The 14539-nt window shown below is 39.9% G+C and overlaps 1 protein-coding gene across 3 annotated transcripts in view; it reads right to left on the bottom strand.

The window, feature by feature from the left end:
* Positions 1 to 14539, bottom strand: part of LOC134349599 (tau-tubulin kinase 2-like) — a 350526-nt gene that overhangs the window by 172955 nt on the left and 163032 nt on the right. For all 3 annotated transcript variants that reach the window (XM_063054164.1, XM_063054174.1, XM_063054168.1), the window contains exon 6: positions 8099 to 8203. In XM_063054164.1, coding sequence (XP_062910234.1) covers positions 8099 to 8203 — 105 coding nt within the window. The remainder of the gene's footprint in view (positions 1 to 8098; positions 8204 to 14539) is intronic.

Raw genomic sequence — 14539 nt, 5'->3', positions numbered from 1 at the left:
GTGATTAAATGCTTTGAGGGGCTGGTGATGAAACATATCAACACCTGCCTGAGAAAAGATTTAGATTGTTCCAATTTGCTTAACAGAGCAACGGGTACACAGCAGATGCCATCTAATTGGCTCTCTGTTCAACTCTGGAACATCTGGACAGCAAGGGTGCATACATAAGTTTGATCTTTATTGATTACAGCTCAGCAATCAATATCAACATCCCCTCAAAACTAATCAATAAGCTCAATACCTTGGCCTCAATACCTCTTTGTGCAATTGAACCCTTGATTTCCTCACTTGTAGACCCCAGTCAGTTGGATTGGCAACTACATCTCCTCAATGATCTCCATCAGCACAGGTGCACCACGGGGCTGTGCACTTAACCCCCTGCTCTACTCGTTTTATACTTATGATTGTGTGGCTAAGCACAGCTCCAATACCACATTCAAATTTGCCGACAACACCATCGTCGTAAGCCAAATCAAAGATGGCGATGAATAAGCATATAGGAGGGAGACTGAAAATCTGACTGAGTGGTACCATAACAACAACCTCTTACTCAATGTCAGCAAGACCAAGGAGCTGAGTATTGACTTCAGGAGAAGGAAACCAGAGGTCCATGAGCCAGTTCGCTGAGAATCAGAGGTGCAGAGAGTCAGTAACTTAAAATTCCTCGGTGTTATTATTTCAAAGGACCTGTCCTAGGCCCAGTACATATGCAATTATCAAGAAAGCACAGCTTTTCTTCGGAGTTTATGGAGATTTGCCATGACATCTAAAATTCTGACGAACTATTATAGATGTGTAGTGTAGAGTACACTGGCTGACTGCATCACAGCCTGGTATGAAAACATCATTGCCATTGAGTGGAAAATCCTACAAAAAGTAGTGGATACAGCCCAGTCTATCATGGGTAAGGCTCTCCCCACTACTGAGCACAGCTACATGAAACACTGTTGCAGGAAAGCAGCATCCATCATTAGAGGCCCCCACCACCCAGGACATGTTCTCTTTTCACTGTTCCCATCAGGAAGGTGGGACTCACATCACCAAGTACAGAAACAGTTACTATCCTTCAACCATCAGCCTCTTGAACCAAAGGGGATAACTTCACTCAACTTCTCTTGTCCCATCATTGAAATATTCCCAATCAATGTACTCACTTTCAAGGATTTTCTCATTTTCTCATGTTCTTGATATTTATTGCTCATTTATTATTTCTTTCTTAATGTATTTGCACAGTAATTCCCTTTTATGTCAAGAGCTTGTATTTACATGCAGTACCCATTGGACAAAGGTGGTGAACCTGTGAGAAGCAAGCACAAGTAAACAAAATGTTTTAAGTACTGTCTTCTTTTTGCACATTATTCATTGAGGTGTAGCATGGAACAGGCTCTTCCGGCCCTTCAAGCCCTTCAAGCCATGCTGCCCAGATGGTCAATTTACAATGACCAATTAACCTACTAACCAGGACGGATTTGAGATTATGGGAGGAAACACATGCTGTCACAGGGAGAACATACAAACTCCTTATAAACAGTGCCAGGAATTGAACCTGGGTCACCTGTACTGAAAAGCATTGTGCTAAACACTATGCTATGCACTTTGACACAACTTAAGAGGTAAATTTTGAAACGTTTTGAAGTGGTTAGATGAGCAATTAAATCATCAAGGCATAAAAAGCTAAGGACCAAGTGTTGAAAGATGGGATTAATACAGTTTTGTGCCTACTGGTCACAAGGACATGGTAGGCCAAATAGCCAATTTCTATGCTGTTTGTCTGCAACCGCCTCCTCCCGCGTAGTCAACAAAATACTGCACTTGACATTGTACAAACTTTAGAAGCAAAATTTGTACTGCATAAATCAACAAGCACTAAAAAAAAAAGCAGCCGACTTTAACCCATGGCATGGCATTTTTTTTTGTCCAATTGCATAGCATTGATTTACAAGATCTTCACCTTTGTTTAATGATAAAGACATTTACAATTACTAACATTTGTATTTACCTGTTGAAAATAGTGAACTTCCCTCCATTGAGGACACTCATAGCAGCAGGTGCAGAAAGGAGGTCTGGAAGATCATTGGGGACACTAGTCACCCCAACCATAAACTGTTCCAGCTATTTCCATCTGGCAAACTCTACCGCAGCATTAAAGCCAGGACCAACAGGCTACGGGACAGCTTCTTTCTACAAGCCATTCGACTTCTAAATTCACATATCTGTACATTGCGACAGAGTCATAATGCGAAGATTTTTACTCTCTCACGTTGTGGGATGGATGTAATTGTAGGGTTCTTAGTAATATTGACTGTAATGTTAACTGCTAATTATGAAATGGCATCTTTGTAATGTTAACTATGAGGTAATGTTGTCTGTAGTTGAAATGTTTGGGTTATAGTTATAGATAACGGAGGAACTAACCAATGGAAGCTATGTTATTCTATCTGTATGTGTGGGAACCTGGGTCAGTGCACAGGTTTTCGGGAGGAGAACTGAAGAGGAAGGACGTGCTGCACGCGCTCTGGTCAACCACCGTGGTTGGTCCCAGGCGCCGGGTTGAGGAGATTGAATGGTGGAAAGAACACCCCATTAATTGAGCTCCAACTGTTGTGCACGAAGTGGGTGAACTCTGATAAGTTTGGCGCCTTTTACTTTCCTTTTATATTGTATCTCTATTAATTACATAGTTCCAGTAAGATTTATAAAGTGTAATCTGTAAATCGTACATTGTGTGCTATCTGGTATTTGATGTGTCAGTTTGTGCTAGGGTGCATTATACAGTAACTACACAAACGTGAGACACGGTTTGGCGGCAGATGGGGTTTCCCCTAGACAAACACGAGCCGATAGCCCTGAGCGTTACACAAAACTTAAGTAAATTCTAAATTCTAGAAATAGCATTTAAATTACCACACAAATGTTAATGCAGCATTCCTTCCAAGAATTTTGAATGGCTAAATCTACAGCAAAATGTTTGATTAAAGCAGAACAGTTATTCCCTACATTATATTAAATGCTAAAAAGTACGACTGTGCAGGATTACTCGAAAGGTCATTTCTATATGCTTGATTGAGACAGAGGTTTAAAGCTCAATCATCACAAAATGAAGCAAGATGAAAATAAAATGTAAAAGTTAGCAAATTGTTTATGAAATAACTGCTGGTCATCAGATTGGAATACAAAAACTAATGAGAAGACCTTTCAGGACAGTAAAGAAAATATATTCTACAACATTACTGCTTATGAATGGAATTGTTTCTACTGCTGGAGCATTTTCTTGCCTTTGCAAAGTTGGACACCACTATCTCCAGGAGAAACCAAAACTACACAACCACAATAAATAACTGCTAGTAAACACATTCATTGAAATAAAAGATAAATTATGGCAGCATGTGATGCTTTGTTTTTATGACTGTTGCATTAAACACAACCTTTCCAACCAGCATCCTTCTAGTGTTGAAACATTTGACAGTTGTGGAATCCACAACTGAAAATGTGAATAATTATACCATGGGAAACAGAGTTACTGAAACAAAGAGAAACAATATAAATGACAAAGGTTGACACTTTGAAATCTATTTGCTCCCTAGAACCATTCAGATATAAAATACTGAAGTAGATACAAAAGATCGATTTCTGCAGGGTATTACAAAATAATTATTATTCTTCAATTTACTCAATAGTCTTGATTCTAACGTATTGATATCACAAGGAAAAGGAGTAAATGAACACTCTACATCTCGCTTTTGATTTTTTTGCAAGTTTTTTTTAAAAGACAAGCAGATCTGTACCAACAAATTAATTTCCTTTATTCAGACAAGGTCACATCATCCATCTTTTACCTGTGCTAGTAAAATATTTTATCCTTCACATATCAGTCAACAGATACTTAAAATTGCCAGCTTTGTGGTGGAGTGATGGATGGTGTTGATCTTCACATGTTGTTGGAATTGAATTCATCCAGGCAAGTAGAAAGTGCTTCATCATAACTCCAAAAGTGAGGGAAAGCTTTGGGAAGTCAGGAAATGAATCATTCTCAAAAGAATGCCTAATCTTTGGCCTAGTCTTGTAAGCACATTATGTCCATTGAATTTATGCCAGTTCTCCACTTTGTGCTGGCGTATTCAAATTCTTACTAAGGTCGCAGAGCTAATACATTAACTGCTTTTTGTTCTGCAGATACGGTATTAACGTATAGTTTTCATAGAACTTTCTGCTTTTATTTCAGATTTTCAACATCAGTTTTTCCAATTTCCTTTCATGGATCTGATTACTAGTGACTTTCACAATGCTCATTGTGATAGCAAATTTAATTATGTCGAGGGGAACTGCTGAGACTCTCTTAATAACAACTGTTACCTAGCAAAGATTTAGTGTGCATTCTGTTTTCCAAAGCCTGATCTTTGTCTCATCTTTTCGTACAAACACAGAACTGCAGAATTATAATCACACGTCCTCACTTCTAGCCATATAAATGGTGGTGGGACTAATGCTGCCACCTCCTATCATTTTACTAATGACATGATAGGGAACTTGGACAGTGATTGACTATTGGGTTTGAATTGTTTTTGGTAACAACAAATACCCGGACAATTTCTCATCTTTTGGGACAAATGTAATTGCTGCAGCTCATTTGGAACATGGCTAGGTCTGGAGCATGTTTACAACTGGGATGTGGCTGGAATTGACTGCAATCAATGAGCTAAGGCATTAAAGAATTACAGGTGGGTAAGTTCAAGTAGCACATGATCAACATTTATAAAATATTAAATCTTAGTGCTAATACAAACCTAAATAATTATACAAGTTTATTTCACTTGATTTGTATGCAGTTCACAGTGAAAGAAATGTCTGAAATTAAATAATGGTGATTCAGAAAGTATTTTAAATTAAGGTTGGATGCTAGACTGGGAATTAATGGCCAGACATGTAGTCTTTCCCCATCTATGATAGCTTGTCCATTCGAATAGAACAGTTTTACATTCCCAGTATTAGTGTCACTTAGCTTGGTGCAAGGAAACAGTAAAGAAATTGATAGTGGCTGTTCTGGTAGCTGGACAGAAGTAGAGGTAATTTCTCATGTGGTCCTTGTCCTGCATAGTCGATTTAAGCTCAGAGTAGGAAAGTTGAGATTGTACACACTCATTTAACTCAGAAAATTACTGAGGACCAAAGTATAGGGTCATAGAAAAGTACAGCACAGAAACCAGCCCTTTGGCCCATCTAGTCTCAAGGATAGTAGGATAACAGAAAGGAAAGAACAAAAATACATCCCATTTGGTACACAGGCTTGCAAAGCAAAACCCAATCAGTAAAAAAAAACACTTTACATCGTGGAGTCAGAATCATACAGCATGGAAATGGGTCATTCAGCCCATGATGTCCATGCTGACCACAGGCACCCATCTGTATTAATCCCTTCTCCCAGCCCTCGCTGGGTAATCTTCAGTGCCTGGGTAATCAAGTGCTTGGCGAGTCACTTCTTAAATGATATTGGCAACCCTGCTGCTACCAGTCTCCAACAGTACATGCCAGGTACTCACCACTCTCTAGGTGAAAAAGGACTGGCTTAGATCCCCTCTACAATCTCTTTATAGCCTTATATTTTTGGCAGTTATTCCAATTAAAAACACTCAGAAGAACAAAAATAGTCAGAGATCAGCAGTATTAAATATCAAGAGATAACCCTTATGCGAAAACACAAAAATGTCCAAAATCCAATTTGTTGTTTTTTTTTTGAGCACTGACATGATGCCAAAAATCGAAAATTCTACAAGGTGCTGGGAAGGTTCCCAGGCAAAGCACAGGTATCTGCGCACCACAGACAGTTTTGAGAAGTGACCTCATATGCCCAGAGTGCTACCCTGTTGGTGCCAGTTTGCTCTCAGTAATCATCATAGACATACCTTCATGCATTACCATCCTGACACTACCTTGTAAGGAGTTTGTATGTTCTCCCAGTGACCTCATGGGTTTCCTCCAGGTGCTCCAGTGTCCTACCACAGTCCAAAGACATACTGGCTGGTAGGTTAATTGGGTATTGTAGATTGTCCAGTGTTTAGGCAAGGGTTAGGCTGGAATGGCGGAGCAGACTCAATGTGCTGAAAGGCCTAATTCTGCTCCTATGTCTTATGGTTGTAAATCGAGGCGACCGCTGGGCAGCACGGCCCAAAAGGTCGATTCTGTGCTGTGTCTCAAATAAATAACTCAGCGAGATTACCCATGTGACCACTTGCTCTCTGCTCTGTGCAATATGTCAGAAAGGCCAGTAATTACCTCTATGGGTAATTGTGAAATTTTTTTTAAAAAGAGTAAGCATTTATGGTTATCTATAAACACAAAGTCAAGCTATTGGAAAAACTTGACAGCGGTGTAAGTGTGAGGTATCTGACGGAGGAGTATGGCGTTGGAACAACCTGAAGTAACAGAAAGGCAAACAATTCAAATTTCTATGCTGAAAGTAATGAACAGAAGTTAATGAAAAATAGAAAAAAAATGAAGATCTCAATCTATATTGAAAGAGTGGATTCATCAGCAATGGAGTGAACGTCAGAGGGATGTCATTTCATAGGTACAAATATTCCAAAATCCGAAACACTTCTGGCCTCAAGCATTTCAGATAAGGGGTGCTCAACCTGTATTTTTCAAAAAGATTCCCAACCACAGTTCACTGAGTTATTATACAGGCCTGTGTTTCAACATCAAAAGTTTGGTTAATTTCAAAAGTTAATATCCACAAAACCTTTTATTCCACTACCGAAAAGAATAGCCAGATCAAAGACTGTGTAATAGCCTATTGTAAATGGGACTGAATGGATCCAAATCAAGTTCACTGCTAACATAACAGTGGTTGGCCTCATCAACAATGATAACGAGACAGAGTACAGAGAGGAGTTAGAGGTGCTTGTAGATTAATGCGAGCATAACAACTTGTGTCCCAACACGGACAAGACCAAAGAGATGACTGCAGACCTTAGGAAGGTGCAGGCTGACCACACCTCACTGCACGTTAGTGGCTCCTCTGTGGAGAGAGCTAGGAGCACCAAGTTTCTGGGAGTGCACATAATGGACGATCTCATCTGGTCCCTTACTAATACCTCTTTATCAAGAAAGACAGCAGTGTCTGTGGAGACTGACATGAACGAGGCTCTTCCCCCACCATTCTCACCAATTTTGACAGGAGTTCCTTTGACAGTGTCCTAACCGGCTGCACCATCATGTGATATGGGAACTGCAAGGCATCTGACCACAAGACCCTACAAAGGGTTGTGAGGACTGCTGAGAGAATCACTGGGGTCTTTCTTTCATCCACCCATTGGAAATATTTACCAGGCGCGCTGCGTACACAGGGCACTTAGCAGTGTCAAGGATCCCTTCCATCCGTGACACTACCTCTTTGACCCCCTACCATCAGCAAAAGGTACCATAGCATTAGGACAAGAACTGTTAGGATGGGAAACAGCTTCTTCTCCAGGATCTGAGACTACTGAACTCCCTGCCACCATCCAGGTCTCATGTATGAAGTGCCAGTAGCTTTATACTATTTACTTTTAAAATTGTGTCGTAAGTGCAACTTATGCTAAATGTCGATCTTCTGGGATACATTTTATTATTTGTGGTAATATTACTTTATATGTTGTGTGAGTCATATGTTTTACATTGCATCTAGGCATACATGTACTCCACATGTGACAATAAACTTGACTATGTTAAACCAAATGCTGGAAATACTAGTGAATCTTTCTGAAAAATACAGGTTGAGCACCCCTTATCTGAAATGCTTGAGGCCAGAAGTGTTTCGGATTTTGGAATATTTGTACCTATGAAATGACATCCCTCTGACGTTCACTCCATTGCTGATGAATCCACTCTTTCAATATAGATTGAGATCTTCATTTTTTTTCTATGTGTGGAAAGTGGAACAAAGTTAACATTTCAGATTAGAGACTGTTTGTCAGAACTACGAAAAATCTTAGTGACAAATTTAAGTTAATGTTTTAAAAGGTCAAAATGGCAAAGGTATAATCAATTGCATAACTCATCTCTTCTAAATATGATTTCTCTAATTATTAAACATTCACTCAATCACAAAAAAAATACTTACAGGTCTAACATCTCCACAGGAATTCGTGAACTGTCGTGCCAAACCAAAGTCCAGCATGAAACATTTTCTACAGGTGCTTGGAAACCGGCCCATTGCAAAGTTTGACTAAAAAGTTAAAAAAAAAAATGTTTTTCTTGCTTTAATGAATGAATTGGCACAGATCACAGACAGAGGTTAAAAAGACTTACATGGAAAAGGCCCTTCAGCCTAGAGTCCAGGCAACCATTTATATTAATCTTATACTTCTTAGTCTTCCCATGTTCCCATGTTGTCTAAAACACAGCTGCTAATTTACCTACAGCAAGATCCCACATATAGCAACAAGATCCATGACTGGGTAAACAACTTTGAAATAATGCACTGATGAATAAACCCTTCTAGTTACAATCTGACTGAGATGTAATATTGTGTTCATCACAGAACAGGATGAAGGAGAAACTTGTGCAGTCAGTAGCTTCCAAGTAGCTTTCATTTTGGGGTTAGTGGTCGATGGAACTACAACATAGTTATCATGCAACAACAAGGGATATTAGAGCCACTGTTGTGATAACTTGGTAAAACACAGTGACTACAGCAAGATTCAGCTTAAGGGGATTCAAATGATTTCTTTGGTCTCCCAAAATCCATATGATGAGAAGTATGCAGCTGAACACTCGACTTATATGTATACAAAAGCATAAAATGGTATGTTGTCTCTATGCCCTTTGAATGCAGTAATTTTTAATGACATGATTTGGACAGATAGTTCTGCAGATCAGAAGTACAACAACTAAATACTTAACCTCTACGAACTTGGATCATCCAAACAGACCAATGTGGAAGCTGTTTGAAAAGATTATTTAAAGATCTAGGTTTGATTGCAACATCCATTCCTTATATCTGTGTAATTTACATCTGATAACTTCCTATAATGAAGCTCCTGTGATATTGTAAACAAAAATGCTTTCAATTTAAATGTGCTCTAATCATTTGAGCTGGGTAGCAGTCAACAGCAATGCTGTACAAGATCCATCTAAATGGTCATGAACAAACAACTAAACAAAGATTATAATTGAAAACATTCTCTCCCGGGTCAGCTTCCCAAGCATGAAACTCAACCAAAATTACAAAAGTGAGAGGACAAGTGTGTTTCAATTAGCAGGGATAGGAGATGGGTAAAAGTAGAGAGAACAAAGAACAAGCAATAGGGTGAAGATCAAAGTAACCCAGGTTACACAATGCTGTCCATGCTGATTAGGAGAAACTGGTGAATGCTTGTTCATAGTTTATCTGTCTGGATGAATGTAAATAGAATTGGCCATTTGTAACACAAACAAGAAAGAGTGGTTGTATAAATTGTTGAATTCAACATTGAGTCCTGAGGCTTGAAGTGTGCTAAGGAGCCACAATCTTGTAAAATTGCATGCTAAGCGTTCACATTATTTGATCAGGCAAATTTTCTCTAACAAAATACAGGCCTGTGTGTGTATATGTCAGCTGCATCCTGCTAACTGCTCTAAACAGCCCACAATCATTTCAGTCTAAATTACATCCAATTACATCATGAAATAACTTAACATTACGTGCTTCACTAGTTTCACTATGGTAACTTATTCCCCAAACCTCTATCTTAATTACTAAGATGTCATGTCTGGTTCAGTGCACAGCTCTTACTCAAGTCAAAAGGTTGTGGGTTCCACTCCAGAGAATTAAGCTTAATCAAGGCAAGTGGTTATAACCTTTCAGAATGATAGCTCCTCTTATTAACAACAGTAAAGTATGCACCCACTCAGTTCCCTACCAATAAAAAGATAAGTATAGAATGAAAATCAAGTCCATGTAACAAGCAGGGAGATCAGATTAAGAACATAGGAGAGGGTACGGAGCAGTCAAATATAAAAAAGAAAACCAAGTCATTTCAACAAAAACAATTATGTATAGACTAGACAGGGCACTTGGGAGGAACAGAAGGCAGAAGTGCATCTATTCTATTATAAACAGCTTAACAAGCAAGGCAAATGAACAGAGGGTGTTTACTAACGCCTGGCGCTGAGATGTGACATCCGTTGAGGTTGTGGCTCAGATTTGTAGGGATGGTTTTGGGGACAGCACATGGAGTTAAGGGTCAGTATAGGGTTTTGGTATTGGGTAGAGTAAGAGGTCAGGGGCAATAAACGAAGAGCCAGAGATCAGAGTCCAGGTCAGAGCACCCTGCAGTCAAAGGCCAGCTATCCCTGAGGGTCAGGTCAGCAAGTGCTGAGGAAAAAAAATAGCAACCTCCTCCCAGCACCCCCAGATTAGGAAATCCATATGGACAGTATGTACAAGGGCTGGTGACACCACAGGTTGGTGAGTTCTAGGGTCAGAAGTCCATGCGAGTCCAGAGGTCAGAGCCTGGAGGTCAAAGTCTTGTATTCATTGAGATCTGAGGTCAAGGTGTAAAGGTCAAACCCCCATGGTCAGCGTGTCCGGAAGTTGGACGACTGATGCCTATGAGTCTGAGAGTCCAGGGCCAAGGACTGGATGTCAAAGTCCTTGGGTTAGTGAGTCTGTAAGTTGGAGTCCTGATGTCTGCTAGTCTAAGAATCCGGAGCCAAGGACTAGGGGTCAGAGGCCCAGTGGCAGCCTCTTCTGGGTTTAGAGGCCTATCTGTATGACTGAGAGGATAAGTAAATGGGTCAGAAGGTGGAAGAGGCTTGTATTGTTGTTGTTGTTACTTGCTTGATTCTGCTGAACATTGTGGGCATGCTATGTTGGTATGGTAATATGGGGCGAGACTTGTGGACTTCTGCCAGCATATCCTTAGCTTGTGTTGGCTGTTAACGCAAATTTTGCATTTCACTGTATGTTTCGATGTATGTGTGATAAATAAATTAAACTTATTCTGAGAGTGTTACTATCACATATTTATGTTGAGAAAAGTAGAACTGGCAACTCAACATTCCAAGGCATAGAATCTTCAGATAAAATGACGGCTGGGTGGGGGTTGGTGGTGATGTAAAAGAAGAGATGGTATTACAATATCAAAGCATCCATTACTGCATTAAGAAATGAGTACATCATTGAAAGATCTTCAAATAAAGCCATATAGGCGGAACTTCTAAACAAAGAGTTTGATCACTTTTCTGAGGGATGTGTTTCAGGAGATAGAGGTGTGGATGCACAGACAAATCACAAGAGAGGTGTAAAAACAATAAGAGCAATAGTAGTAGAGGATTTCAATTTCTCAAATATTAACTGTGAACAGCTTTTAAATAAATCCCTAGGAGCTGATGAGGTGCATCCAGTGGAATATTTTGAGGCCAAGAGAGCATCAGCAAAGAACATTTCAGGTAGAGTGGTCATAACTATTGAAGGAGGATACTGGAGTGATGATAGTCCCCAATTGAAGGAAAGAAGATTTCAATATTATAAAACTGCACCTGATAAAAATGGACACAGACTTGAGGTGCCCATATGCTACTAAAGAAAGTAGTCAAATTTGAAAAATACTAATGTGTTCTCATAAGAGTGGAAGGGCATTAAATCCAAGGAACCAATGGCATCAAGGGATATCAAGAGTTGGATAAAACTGCAGTGAATGGCAAGTTTAGAGGATTGAAAACAAGAAAAACAAAAAATCAGAAGGGAAAATAATACAATAGAACACCGGCAGGCAGGCAAGATTATGGAGAGTCACAACTTTGTAAACCCATCTAAGGTATTTAATCTATGTGTGGAACCAAAGGACACAAGAACTTTTTACTATTCACAATGGAGGAAGATGGTACAGTTGGAGAATTGGGGGGGGCAGCGTGGGGAGTTCTAGAACCTACTACCATCAGAGAAGTGGAGGAATTAAGTGTTCCACTGGTTTTAAAGGTGACCATAAAATATAGGAGCAGAATTAGGCCATTTGGCCCATTGTGTCTGCTCCACTATTTCATCATGGTTGATCCAATTTTCCTCTCAGTCCCAATCTCCTGCCTTCCCCCCTTATCCCATCATGCCCTTACCAATCAAGAGTCTATCAACCTCTGTCTTAAATATAGGTAAAGGCCTCCACAGCTGCCTGGAGCAATGAATTCCACAGATTTATCACACTCTGGCTAAAGAAATTCCTCCCCATCGCTGTTCTAAAAGGACTCCCCCTCTATTCTGAGACTGTGTCCTCTGCTCTTGGGCCTTCCCACCATAGGAAACATCCTCTCTATCAAGGCCTTTCACCATTTGAGAGGTTTCAATTAGGTTATCCCTCATTCTTCTAAATTCCAGTGAATACAAGTCCAGAACATCAAACGCACTTCATATGATAAGCCATTCAATCCTGGAATCATTCTCCTGAACTTCCTTTCAACCCTCTCTAGTTTCAACACATTCTTTCTAAGGGGCCCAAAACAGTTCACAATACTCCAAGTGAGGTCTCTCCAGTGCTTTATAAAGTCTCAATATTACATCCTCACTTTTATATTCTAGTCCTCTTGAAATGAATGCTAACATCACATTTGCTTTCCTCAACACAGACTCAACCTGTACAAGGACTCCCAGTCCCTTTGCATCTCAGGTTTTTGTATTTTCTCTCCCTTTCATTTCTTCTGCCAAAGCGCATGACCATACACATCTCAACACTGTACTACTTCTGCCATTTCTCTGCCTATTCTCCTAATCTGTTTAAATCCTTCTGTAATCTCCCTATTTCCTCATAACTACCTGCTCCTCCACCCATCTTCGTATTGTCTGCAAACTTTACAACAAAGCCATCAATTCCATCATACAAATCATTGACATATAACTTAAAAAGAATCAGTCCCAACACAGTACCCTGTGAAACACCACTAGTCACTGGCAGCCAACCAGAAAAGACTCCCTTTATTCCCACTCTTCATCTCCTGCCAATCAGCCACTGTTTTATCCTTGCTAGAACCTTTCCTGTAATATAATATTCTATGGTTCTAATATCATGGGCTGGTAGCTTGTTTAGCAGCCTCCTGTGTGCCACCTTGTCAAAAGCCTTCTGAAAATCCAAGTAATTAACATCAAACAATTCTCCTTTGTCTGTCCTGCTTGTTATTTCTCAAAGAATTCCAACAGATTTGTGAGGCAAGATTTTCTCGAGGAAACCATTCTGACTATGGCCTATTTTATCATGTGCCTCCAAGTACCCCGAAACCACATTCTTACCAATCAACTCCAACATCTTCCCAACCACTGAGGTCAGACTAACTGGCCTATAATTTCCTTTCATCTGCCTCTCTCTCTTCTTGAAAAGTGAAGTGATATTTGCAATTTTTCAGTATTCCAGAATCTTGCATGGAGAGATTATTAATGATCTTTCAAGAAACGATGTCTTCAGCCACCTCTTTCAGAACTCTGGTGTGTACACCATTTGGTCCAAGTGACTTATCTACCTTCAGACCTTTCAGTTTCCCAACAACCTTCCCTCTAGTGATGGTAAACTTCACACTTCATGATCCTTGACATCTGGAACTTCCACCACACTGCTAATGTCTTCCATTGAAGACTGATGCAAAATTCTTATACAGTTCATCTGCCATTTCTTTGTCCCCCATTACTACCTGTCCAGTATCATTTCCCAGCAGTCCCATATCCACTCTTGCCTCTCTTTTAAACTATGCATCTCAAAAAACTTTTGGTATCCTCTTTAATATTATTGGCTAGCTTATTTCCGCTTACCACCTTTACCTTCTTCATCAAAATTGCTGGTGAACGCAGCAGTCGACGTTTCAGACCGAGACCCTTCATCAGGACTACCTAGAGATGCTGCCTGGCCTGCTGCGTTACGTTGACTGCACCTCTTCCTAGAGATGCTGCCTGGCCTGCTGCGTTCACCAGCAACTTTGATGTGTGTTGCTTGAATTTCCAACATCTGCAGAATTCCTGTTGTTTACCTTTACCTTCTTAATGACTTTTTAGTGCCTTCTGTTAAGTTTTTAAAAGCTTCCCAATCCCCTAACTTCCCACTAACTTTTGCTTCATTATATATCCTCTCTTTGATTTTTATGTTGGACTTGTTAGCCATAGTTGTGTCAACTTGCCTTTAGAATATTTCTTACACTTTGGGATGTACAGTATATACCCTGCGCCTTTTGAGTTGCTTCCAGAAATTCCATCCGTTTCTGCTCTGCCATCATCCCTACCAGTGGTCTTTTCAAATCAATTCTGGCCAACTCCTCTCTCATGTCTCTAATTCCTTTTACTCCACTGTAATACCGATACAGCTGACTTTAGCTTCTCAGTCTCAAATTTCAGGGTGAATTCTCTTATACTTTGATCACTTACCCCTCAGGGTTCTTTTACCTTAAGCTCTCTAACCAATTTCAGTTCATTCCTGCTGGCTGTGGATGGAATAACAGCATTTTATAGCTGCTCCTAGTTTACTTTACTTTTCTTACTTTCCAACCTGATTTGATACTATGACTACAAGAACGGCTAAAGGTAAAAAGGAAGATTCTTCTACATCTT

This window comes from Mobula hypostoma, chromosome 1 (genome assembly GCF_963921235.1).
Source record: "Mobula hypostoma chromosome 1, sMobHyp1.1, whole genome shotgun sequence".
Lineage (NCBI taxonomy): Eukaryota > Metazoa > Chordata > Chondrichthyes > Myliobatiformes > Myliobatidae > Mobula > Mobula hypostoma.
Note: the sequence above shows the minus strand (reverse complement) of the source record. Positions and strands in the feature narration are given on the sequence as shown.